The 12,377-nt window shown below is 36.2% G+C and overlaps 1 protein-coding gene and 1 long non-coding RNA gene across 3 annotated transcripts in view; one reads left to right on the forward strand and one right to left on the reverse strand.

Moving 5' to 3' along the window:
* The window catches only part of Ctdspl2 (CTD small phosphatase like 2), a 57,959-nt gene that overhangs the window by 13,613 nt on the left and 31,969 nt on the right, over positions 1-12,377 (reverse strand). For both annotated transcript variants that reach the window (XM_048332291.1, XM_048332290.1), the window contains exon 8: positions 10,443-10,529. In XM_048332291.1, coding sequence (XP_048188248.1) covers positions 10,443-10,529 — 87 coding nt within the window. The remainder of the gene's footprint in view (positions 1-10,442; positions 10,530-12,377) is intronic.
* LOC125340588 lies at positions 3,644-4,169 on the forward strand. The gene is made up of 2 exons (XR_007208784.1): positions 3,644-3,689; positions 3,910-4,169. It is a non-coding gene; the product is annotated as an uncharacterized LOC125340588 (long non-coding RNA).

Below are 12,377 nucleotides of genomic sequence, written 5' to 3' on the forward strand. Positions count from 1 at the left end.
GAGTGTTAGCCTTGAGCAAAAAGAATCCAGGGACAGTGCTCAGGCCCTGAGTTCAAGGCCCAGGACTGGCAAAAAAATAAAATAAAACAAAACAAGCCATATACTACTACTCCTAGCAAATAAACCAAATCCTCCATATCCAACCATCATCAGTTAGGATGATGCATAAAAAATTTATTCTTGGGGCTGGGAATATGGCCTAGTGATAAAGTGCTCACCTTGTATACATGAAACCCTGGGTTCAATTCCTCAGCACCACACAAATAGAAAAAAGCCGGAAGTGGCACTATGGCTCAAGTGGTAGAGTGCTAGCCTTGAGCAAAAAAAGCCAGGGACAGTGCTCAGGCCCTGAGTTCAAGCCCCAGGACTGGCAACAAAACTTAAATTTAGTTATTCTTGTGCTTGTCATTCATTTTAACATTTTACCCTAAAATGTTTGGTACAGTTTAAAAACTTTAGTGAAAACCCAGGAACATTATTTGTTTGGTAAACCAAATAAATTTTAATATAGTACATTTTAGTGGGAAACCATTTTTATAAACTGTGGGCCTTCTCAAGACAGTTTTGGATGAAACAAAAAGATTTCATCTTTGCAAAGACATTTCCCCTAATTTTCACTATCCTTGTTCAATACAGCAAATTTATATAAGCAGGGATTTGTTTCCTATGTTCACAACACACTTCTACACAACAATACTCTAAGTAGTACACTTGTTCCAAAGTGACATTTACAGGCTTTGAGTATAGCTTAGTGGTATAAAGTCTGCCCAGCATGAATGAAAGTCTGAATTGGAGTGCTCACACCAAAGCAAAGGAGTTAAGAGGGAGCTTTTTAAAAAATGAAGAAAAAGAAATAATACTTCTTCAAAAGCTTCTAGATTAGGTCAAAACTTTAACTTCATTATGTGTTCTAATTCCCTTCCACATTATTTATTTACTGAGGATTCATGGTGATAATAAAGATGGAGGAATATATTGTTAGTGTTTCCTCACCAAGAGAACAGAAAGAGTAGTGAACAGAAGAGTAAGTGTTGGCTATAAACACTTCTATTATCAGAACAGATTCAGCTTTTAAATGATATTTCAGAAGGATTAAAAGATATAAGACACCAGGGTAACTAATGAAAAAATATATACAGAAAGGTACAAAGTAACCATAATCGGGTCTCAGGTAGGGATGCATGGAGTTCTGCCTGTGATGTAAAGAGAAACTCTCACAAACAGAAATAAGCCCAGGAGAGTCTAAGTCACTTGGACGTATAAAAGGCAGAAAAATATGCTAGTCTAGAAGTACTATTCTCCTGTATTCTCCTTTTGGAACAAATGAACGAATGTATGTATAATATAGAGAGTTTAATTTTGAGATTAACATTACTTTTTGTGTTAGGGAACAGATACATAAACATACACATATATGCCTCTTAATGCACAAAAATCTATTAAACAATATGTTTACCTCTGTTTTTGTTCTAGGTCCTAATTTTACTTTCATACAAAGATTCCTTTCTGGGCCACCTACAATCTCATTTTCTTTTTCTTTTTTTTTTTTTTCTTTTTGGCCAGTCCTGGGGTTTGGACTCAGGGCCTGAGCACTGTCCCTGGCTTCTTTCTGCTCAAGGCTAGCACTCTGCCACTTGAGCCACAGCGCCACTTCTGGCTGTTTTCTGTATATGTGGTGCTGGGGAATTGAACCCAGGGCCTCATGTATATGAGACAGGTACTCTTGCCACTAGGCCACATCCCCAGCCCTACAATCTCATTTTCTAACAACTATCCTTCAAAAAAAAAATTTTTTTTAGGGGAGGTAAAAGGATACTGAGTCTGAAATCAGAGCTTTGTTTGCACTTGGTAGTGCTCTATTGCTACTTGAGCCACTCCTCTGTTCTTTTTCTGTTATTTCCAAACCTTATGGCCCACCTACAAGGACTAAAATCTTCCCACTTGTGCTTCCCTCAATAACTCAGATGACAGGTGTTCAACAGTACGGTTGAGATGGAGTTTTTCAAACTTTTTTTTGGAGGGGGGATGGGGCAAAAAGGGATACACTACAATTTAAGCCACTATGCCTATCCCATCCTTCAAATTTTTAACTACATAGGTCTTCCAAAAATCAGAATATTAATTTTAGTCCAGCATACATGCTTTTCCATAACTGCGGTAAATTATCCAATCTTTACTCAAAGATGCACCAGAAGTTAACAATAATGCCTATAATGCTATAATAAACTATTACTATATACAAATACAAGATTCACTACTACTTGAGATTAGAGATTTAATATTTACATTATGCCAAACTTCTACTTATTTGTTCAATACTAGGGATTAAACCCAGAGTCCTTAGTATTCTACCCCAGCCAACCCTATGTCAAGCTTTTATAATAAAGTGTTAGCGATGGGCACCAGTGGCTCATGCCTATAATCCTAGCTACTCAGGAGGCTGAGAGCTGAGGATCACAGTTCAAAGCCAGACCAGGCAGGAAAGTTCATGAGACTCTTATCTCCAATTAACCACCAGAAAACCAGAAGTGACCCTGTGGCTCAAGTAGTAGTGTGCTAGCATTGAGCTAAAGAGCTCAGGGACAGCACCCAGGCCCAGAGTTCAAGCCCCATGACAAAAACAAAAACAAAAAGAACCCTGCCATATGTGGAGCTTTGGCTCAAGTGACAGCATGCTATCCTTGAGCAAAAACCTCAGAGACAGTGTCCATGCCTGTGTTCAAGTCCCAGTACTAGCACAAAAACAAAACAAAACAGAATCTGTTAGAATATCTGCAAATCGTGATAATGAGTTATTTTGAATAATCTGTTATGTATTGATTTTACTAAAATTCAGATTGTACACAAAAAAGCAGTGAAATATACAATAGAAAGAAAACTATATTAACAATACAATAGTAACTGCTTGATATTAATATATGGTAACAAGAATGTCCTGTTTATAGATAGTACTAACACACCATTAATAGTTAACAATTAGAATTAATAAAATCAGCCATTAAAATAGAAACTGATTATAAATATTGTGTGGTTAAGCTAGGCACCAAGGGTTCATGCCTGTAATCCCTAGCAGATCACAGTTTGAAGCCAATCTAGGCAGGAAAGTCTCCTAGACTCAATATCCAGCAAAAATCAGGGATAGTAGTATGGCTCAAATGGTAGAGCACCAGCCTAACAAGCAAAAGGCCTTGAGTTCAAACCTCAATACCACTTAAAAAAAAGCCTATTTCTCTTGGTTCAAATTCATCTGAGTAATTTTATGAGATTTACTGATTTTATCAAATCTTATACTGCTATCATAACAGTTTAACCAAAGAACAAAACAAAAAGCCTCATCCAAAGACAAGCAATATTTCTACAAGATTTTTTAAGTCCAGTATGACCATAACATGGAAAAAGAAACATCTTTGATACTCTTCCCACAGTATCCTTTGAGCTTATTGCTACATCCTAGTAACAGGTTTTATTTTATTATTATTACTTTGTTGGTTGAACTCAGGGCGCTGTCCCTGAGCTTTTTCTCTCAAGGCTAGTGCTCTACCACTTTGAACCACAGAGCCACTTCTGGTTTTCTGGTGGTTAATTGGAGAAGTCTGGACTTTTCTGCCCAGGCTGGCTTCAAACCATGATCTTCAGATCTCAGCTTCCTGAGTAGCTAGGATTATAGGCATGAGTCACCAGCACAACAGGTTTTTTTTTTTTTGGCCAGTCCTGGGCCTTGGACTCAGGGCCTGAGCACTGTCGTCCCTGGCTTCTTTTTGCTCAAGGCTAGCACTCTGCCACTTGAGCCACAGCGCCGCTTCTGGCCGTTTTCTGTATATGTGGTGCTGGGGAATCGAACCTAGGGCCTCGTGTATCCGAGGCAGGCACTCTTGCCACTAGGCTATATCCCCAGCCCCAGCACAACAGGTTTTAAAAATGTAAATTTATAGTGCTAGTATGGCTCAGGGGTACAGAGTGTCTAGCATGCACAGGATCCTAGGTTTTATCTCAATAACAAAAAGAAAAGACAAAGAAAAATGGTAAATTCAGTAAAGCTCATGCATTCAATAGTATGACATCTGCTAGGGTAGTTGGTGCATTCCTGTAGTCCTGGCACTTAGGAGGTGGAAGAGGAGGATCCAGAGTTTGAGGCTAGCCTGAGCCAGTCTCTACCAAGACCCAGTCTCTCAAAAAAAAAAAAAAAAAGAGAGAGAGAGAGAGAGAGAAAAGGAAGAAAATAATACTACTATTGAATGTATATTATAGAATGAAATTTACAATGAGTGGATAACAGTGATTCTGTGGGTCTGCCTACTTTTCTGCACACCTTACTTTCCTTGTCTATGAAATGGATATAACAGTACTTATATCTCATAGTCTGTGGGATTGAATTCATTAGTACATGTAAAGCATTTAGAAAAGTTCCCAGCACATTTAATGTGCCAAAAGCTATTAGTTGTTATTAGTAACCACCTCACTATTGGCCAGTAATAATCTAACTAGATTAAGTATAATTCTATGAGATAGAACTGAGCAATCTCAATTCTAAACAGCAAGAAAGCCTTCCTTTTGGCTATAAAAGTAAACAGCAAGTGTCCATTGATGGTTTATCCATTTGACTATGCCAACATTTTCTCAGTATCAATAGCAGAATGTAAAAACAAATCCTAAACCTTCTCTAAGGAAAGAAGGTTGCTCAGGTAGGCCCTGTGGAGACCTCAACTTCACAACCCACTGAATTATTTTAGTTATCTTTTGCTTCATAAAGTTCTAATGATAGGTAGATGGATGAATGAATCTTGGGACAAATAGGGAAATACTAAAATAACCAAGAAAAATTTAAAAATCTGCAAACTATAAACTACAAAACCTTGTTTCTATTGAACAGAAATCAATCTGAAAAGGAATTTTCCTAAAGTTCAAGTGATATAAGTAAAGCTTAATTTGTTCATGTAGATAATATATTCAAAGTTATTAGTGAAGGACAATGTTCAAATAAAAAACTGACTACTGGATTTATATGTACATGTAAGTACATATATAAAACTTTTGATGTGTTTATATTAATACAGGTGGTCACAGTAATAAAAATGTTGCCTCTAAAATCACTCTGAGCAGAGTGGCACATATCTCTAATCACAGAGGTGATTACAAGTTTGAGGCCGGCCTGAATGACCTACTGAAGCCCTACCATTAGCAAGTAAATATATAAATAAGTAAATGATAAAGATAACTCAAACAGCAAGGGGCAATAAAGCCTATAATTTAATACATATTGCAATCAACTGTCACGTCTTTTGAATTTATAAAACATTTGCAGGTGTTAAACAAGAACTTTCAGACTGAGAATAAAAGTCAAGTCACAGAGTGCCTGCCTAGCTTAAGTCTCAGTTCAAACCCCAGTACCAACACAAAGATAAACAGAAAAAAGAGAAGGGAAGAGATGAGATGTAGATTCTGATAGGTTGACCTTAACCTGTGTTGGAATTTTAGGTGTGCTCTACCACCCCTCGGTGTTGAATGTTTAAGTGTTCCTAACTTTGAAAGAAAACATTTTAAGGCAAAGAATTATTCATTAAATATACTTTCTCATTTTTGAGAAGTAGAAATATGTAAATTTCATTTATAGTTTTAACTAACAATAATTAGGATGAAAAAGTATCGCCAATTAACTATACTTTGTGCTAATAAAGATGAGGGGAAAAAATTTTTTTGGTCCATCGTGGGGCTTGAACTCTGGGCCTGGGCACTGTCCCTGAGCTTTTCAGCTTAAGGGTAGTGCTCTACCACTTGGAGCCACAGAGCCATTTCCAGTCTCCTGGTGGTTAGTTGTAAAGAGTCTCACGAACTTTCCTGCCTGGGCTGGCTTTGAACCTTGATCCTTAGATCTCAGCCTCCTGTTGTAACTAGGGTTACAGGCGTGAGCCACCAGTGCCCAGCTACATAGGACTCTTATACATTATGCATTATGCATTATGAAAAATGTACAACCGGACTAGAGTGTGATTCAAATGAAACTCAACAACAAAATGCTTCTTAGGTACTACTAAGTATGCACTACAAAATTCATTTAATTATCTTTTTTCTTTATGGAGTAAAAATAAAGTTGATTTTTCTAGAAAAATGTTGTAATGAAGTGATAGTTCTATTGTTCTGTAGTATAAAATGTATCCTAAGCTTAAGATTCCTAAGAAAACAAACTATAATAATAGGAAGAATCTCAGCTTTGCTAACAAAGTTCTCCACCCATCTCTTCCCCCCAACCTTTCCCACAAAAGCTACCTCTACCAATAAAACAAAGCATCTTTTACAAGTAGCTCCCTACAGGACCCTATCTCTCCTTGAGTGCTTACCACAATCTGATTTCTGGACAGCTGACCCAATGTTTGTTGATTTTACTGATCTTCAGAAAGCCACTGACTGGCTAGTCTTATTGGTGAACAGATTCAAAAATCAGATGCCCCTGCCATACTTTACAGAATGAGGAGTTGGACAACACAGTTACGTTTGGTTGCACTGTGGTGAAACATATGAGGTATCTTCTTTTTGTCTTCAACCAGCCACATTTGGGCTTAGTAGCTCTATTACATCTTCAAAAAACTGAGCTCCAGTTCTTGATGGAGACAGAGGAAGGTCATTGAGGAAGTGTTTCAGCTCAAGAGCTAATTGAAAAATGTCTTTTGATTCAGTCCTGCTTGTGGATAGAAGTCATCTTCTGGATGGAAGAGGGAGTGAGATGACCTAGAGTCTTGAATTGGTGGATCTGCAGGAACAGAAACTAAATACAGTGGAGACCTCTTAACTGAGTAACACCACGAGATGGATTTCCTGACAATGTGTCAATATAAACTAAATATATAAAGATCAAACACGTGCATTGGAAGTGATCATGCACTTGTTTTTTCTATCAAATATATTTGTACAGTTTTATGAATAAATGCTTTCCTAATAACTCATCATAATTTTCAGGAAAAATGTCAGTTAAAAAAGATACACCTATTGAAACAAGACAGTATACTTTGCCTTTGTGAATGCCATATTCTCCCTACAAAAAACCAGTTCTCCTTTTGATTGTGACTTTTTCTCCATACACATAAACTATAATCTTGGTCTTATGCTCCATAATCTCTATATTGTGAGTACTAACACATCAACTTTCAATTTGAGAAGGAATTTTTAATCCCCTAAGAAATGGAATTTAAGTGCATACTAACAGACTCAATCTCCCTGCTTGAAAATTCTAAGACTTGAATTAATCAAGCTTATTCCTACTTCTCAGTCCAGAAGACTATATATTATGAAGTTATAAAATCATTAAATGTGAGTAGTGGCTACCTCAAAACTTTCCTCAAGCTTTAATCTGAAAAAAAAAAAAAAGCTAAGAAAGCCCACAAGCAAACTGTTAATCTAATTTAAATTTTCAACAAGTACAAAGAATTTTGAACATTATTTGTTTGCATTTATAATTTGAATATGCAAATTTACAGTATATACTCTTATAATTATTAGATCACATGTCAGTAAACTGTCATCTGTTGATCAAATCCACCCCATCACTTCTTTTGTAAGTAAAGTTTAAGCAAGATACAATGCTTTTTAATTTATAGCTATTTTCATGTTGCAATGGCCGAAAAAAATGACTGCGATAGAAATATAAGCTCTAAAATTTTGGGCTGGGCTGTGGTTTAAGTGGTAAAATGTCTGCTTAGCAAGTGTGAGTTCCTGAGCTTAAAATTCTGATACCACAAAAACCAAACTAAAACAAACAAAATCCTTAAAATATTTACAACTGGCTTTTTGTAGAAAGTTTATAAGCTCTTCATGCACACAATTGTTAAGATATTTAATATAACTTATACCTTAAACTGTTTTGAATTAAATAGAAAGAAAATGAAATTAAGTCCTAAGAGGACACTTTTATCTGGCCTTGGTCAGACAAAGAAATTGATTCTATCTTAACAGAGGGAGGAGGGAGTCTATGGAAATGACATATTGAAGTATACAATTGGGGCTGGGAATATGGCCTTTTGGCAAGAGTGCTTGCCTCCTACACATGAAGCTCCCGGTTCAATTCCTAGCACCACGTATATAGAAAATGGCCAGAGGTGGCGCTGTGGCTCAAGTGGCAGAGTGCTAGCCTTGAGCAAAAAGAAGCCAGGGACAGTGCTCAGGCCCTGAGTCCAAGCCCAGGACTGGCCAAAAAAAAAAAAAAAAAGAAAGAAAAGAAAAAGAAATAACAAAAGAAGTATACAATTAAATGTCATAGCTGTGTCATGTAAATTTCACCTCAAAAAAGTATTTTAATAAGAGTATATACAGTACTTTACAGGTTTCTACCTTTAAGTGGGCCACATTATAGAACAGTGGTTAAATATGTAAGTTACATCTTACCTAATAATGTGGTTTCTCCAAAATCTCTTAGATCATCTCAGACCCTTGTGTATATTTTCTTCTTTGCCAGCAGATGGAGACAACACCACTGAAAGTTTAAAAGACATCATTCCCTGTTTAAAGGGAGCTTGCTGGTCTGAAAAAACTGGGGGAACCCTAACCCAGAGAGTTCTTCACTTTTTAAAAAGCAGATAGAATGACTATGCCAAAACCAGAAATCCAAGGGAGTGTACCCAATATTAACCATGGACACCCTCAAAAATTTAGTAAAGGTGAACTAAGTCTGTACTTGATGTAGTAAATAAGTCATAATATTAAAATGCAACCATCTCCATACCTTCTAAGAGTCAAACTTCTCGCTCATTGCTGCTGTGGCTAGATCTCTTAAATTTAAGATTCAGAAAGTATAACTCAAAAATTCATAAGGAAAAAGTTTCTAGAATTCCACAAAAGTAAATGCAGTACATACATAACCTTAAATAATACCATATGTACTGATATAAGCCTGTTTTCAAAAGACAACCATCAGATCCACATGAAAGAATTTTTAAAAAGAAGAGAATTAAAGGCAGAAATGGTGGGAGCAATAAGAAAAAATTCTATTTATGGTCATACTGAAAGAAAAAACCAAATCTACTTTCCAGTTTCCCTATTTCTTGGCTAAAAACTACACAAACAACCCAAAAGTCATCTTTAAGAAATAATATCGAGTCTGGAAACCTAAGAAGTAATGTCAAAATCATTATTTACCTACATTTTCCTAATAGCTTTCCTTTCCAAATTCAAAGAACTAAAAGCCACTATTCTCTAATGCAATCTTCCCAAAAAAGCATCATTTAAAACAAAAACAAAACCAGTAGCAAAACAATGAAGTTACTTATTACTATACAATTCAGTTTCCATTAGACTCCTGTCCTTGAAATGCACTAAACAAGAGCAACCTCTGGCAGAAAATACACCATTTGCCTTACAGCAGATAATAATCAGTTAAAAAGAAGTAGAAAAATATAATCATCATCTGCTTATGTATCAGGACTAAAATCAAGTTTACTAAATAAAACAGATGAATGTAATGTTCAGGTATTTAAATATCTATCTACATTAAATTCGAACTGACAATAACTATGAACATAAATCCTCCTGTAATTCATTTACTATATAAAGTGTTTAACAAAATAGCCCTGAAGCACAAATTTCTATTTATCTCTGACACTGTATGATTCCCATGAGAAAGCAACTAAAATCTGCCAAGAAAACAAAAACCACATTCTGTCTATCCAGATCAGATAAACAATCAAGGAACTTTTCATTATTCACATAATGCTCTGTAGGCTTTATTTATTAATGCCCAGGATGGCTTCCTCTTGACAAACAACGAACTTTTAGACTCTTCCCTAACTTTCTAGCAACTGGCATATATGAAGGTAATACTAATTAAATACAAAAACTGCCAACACAAAAAGGCACTATCAAGTTTTCAAAACATACTCATTTAACTAAGTCAATCTGATAAGGAACTCTTAAATATAAAGCAAGAGATGTAGCCAAACACAATCCACAGTGAAATCTTAACAGTTTGCATTTTACACTATTCACTGTTCATCACCATATACAAGAATGTTTATACCTAAATATTTCACATAAAGCAATGGTTAACATAAAGTACATCCAATAAACTGTAACTATAGATAACTCCTATAGGAAATAAAAATGACCAACAAGGAATGAGGTTTTTTGTTATTGTTTTTTTAATAAATTGGCTTTATGAAAAAAACACCAGATGTTCACTTGGCAAGTTCCTCTTGGGGAATCTATGTCAGTGTTCTGCCTCCACCTGCTGGCAAAGATTATGAAAGTAGCTGATATTACTGGGTAAAAAAAAAAAATCCAGGGGTTTTTGGTAATAAATGAATGTTCTTTTATGTAACTAACTAGAACAATTCTATTTTGTGTTAACAGACCATTAAAATACTGATGAAATCCATTAGAAAGACTACAGAAAAACACACTGAACACCAATGTGTTCAATGACTAATAGGCCAAATATCAAATTTTAAAAACTTAATTACCTGATAAATAACATCTTGAAAAAGGACTGGAAAGGTAAGTGCTGCGTCTTCTAGCTCATTTAGACTACAGTGCACTAGTGTTTCATCCTTAAAATTAAAAAAAAAATTAAAAAAATTAAGTCAAAACAATCAGTCAAACTTCAAGTCTCTCATTGACACAGAAACCCATATACATTGGGGGGGGGGAGGGAATGTCTTAGGAAATGGTCTTGCTCTGTGGCCCTAGTAATCTCTAACTCACAATCCCCCTGCCCTTTGCCATTCAAATGCTGGGACTACAAACATATGAGCACCTTGAAATCCTAATTTTAGGTGGTCATGATCACAAAAAACAAGTTCTATATGTGGCATAGTGATTTAATATAGGGTTTTCTGAAGTCCATGGTTCTCAAGCGTAGTTCCTAAACCAATAACCACCACCAGAATTACCTGGGAAGTATTTGGAAATCCAAATAAAATTCTTTAGCTGCACTTCGAATGATTCATACACTCAGTAAGGGTTGCAGTTCAGCAATCTTTACTAAGCTATTGTTCTATCTGATACAGGCTGCACTGCTCTTAGTTTTGCAGCTGCCAAACCAACATACATCATCTTTCCCCTTCTTACTTTCTTCCCTTCTGTGGTGGCTCAGACTGGCCATAAACTCATAATCCTGTTACCTCAACTTCCCAAGTACTGTGATACATAGTCGTGCATGACCATGCCTTGCTTTATTTTCTATTAGTGGCTCACCAGGCTACACATTTCAAGAAAATGTATTATTTCCAAGAATTGAATCATACCTAATCCTACCACTCCTTCTTCAGCCTATTTTTACCTATTTCCATAAAATTACTTAAACTCAGGGAATTATCATTCCTTCTCTACTTCTTTACACACTAGACTCAAAATAATTTGGTCATAGGTTATTATCATGACCACTCCAACTCTTAATACCAAAATGTGGCAAAATCTCTTTCATTTTATCCTCTACTTACTTACATATCAAGTCTGAATTAATCATCAGTTTTGAAATTTTTCTTTCTCTTTTAAATTATTCCTTTTGGGGCGGGGGGGTAGCAGTACTGGGGGCTAAAATCAGGACCTTGTGCTTTTGCAAGTTAGAGCCTGAAGGCATGGCTTAGCTGAGAGCGTTCAACTCTACCAGCTGAGACATGCCCCTATGCCCTTTTTGCTCTACTTGTTTTTCAAATAGTGTCTTGCATTTTGCCCAGCCTAGCCTGCACCACAATCCTACAGTTTATGCTTCTTCCTAAGCTGAAAGATAAGGTCTACGACACCCTGCTTATAGGAGGGGGGCTAACATTTTGTTTGAGCTATGCCAGTCATCGGTAGAACTGCAGTTCAGTCTGGCCCAGGGTGGGAAGAAAAAGAATGAGTCCTATGAAGAAACAATCAAACTTTCCCCTTAAAAAGGTTGAGGGGTTGGTTGGAGGCATGCCTCAGGTGGTAGAGTGAAAGCATCAGATCAAGAGTTTGAATCTCTGTTTCAGACCAAAAAAAAAAAAAAAAAAGATTGACAGCACTGAGTGGTAGATGACTCCTGAGCACAAGGCACTGAGTTCAAACCTAAGTTTCCCAAAACAAGTTAAAAAAAAAAAAAGAAAACCAAGACTTTTCCTTAAGATAAATTTTCTGAGAACTAAATGACATCTCTAAACATAGGATGCAGACACTGTTTTTGCTAATATGAAACTGTAAGTAGATGATAAACGTGGAAAGCAAAAGATTTGAGACTTTCAGTTTTCAAGGCTCTCCTGTGACTCAAAGGTATATAAATTTCATACTGAAATACGGAAATTTTTTCAGGCAGGGGCCTTGCTTGTTGTCCAAGTTGGCCTTGAACTCCTGGACTCAAGCCATCCTCCTACCTTAACTTTTCCAGAAGCTGGGAATACAACTATGGACAATCACATGTATGTTAGACTGTAAAG

Source organism: Perognathus longimembris, chromosome 23, assembly GCF_023159225.1.
Source record: "Perognathus longimembris pacificus isolate PPM17 chromosome 23, ASM2315922v1, whole genome shotgun sequence".
NCBI classification, from domain to species: domain Eukaryota; kingdom Metazoa; phylum Chordata; class Mammalia; order Rodentia; family Heteromyidae; genus Perognathus; species Perognathus longimembris.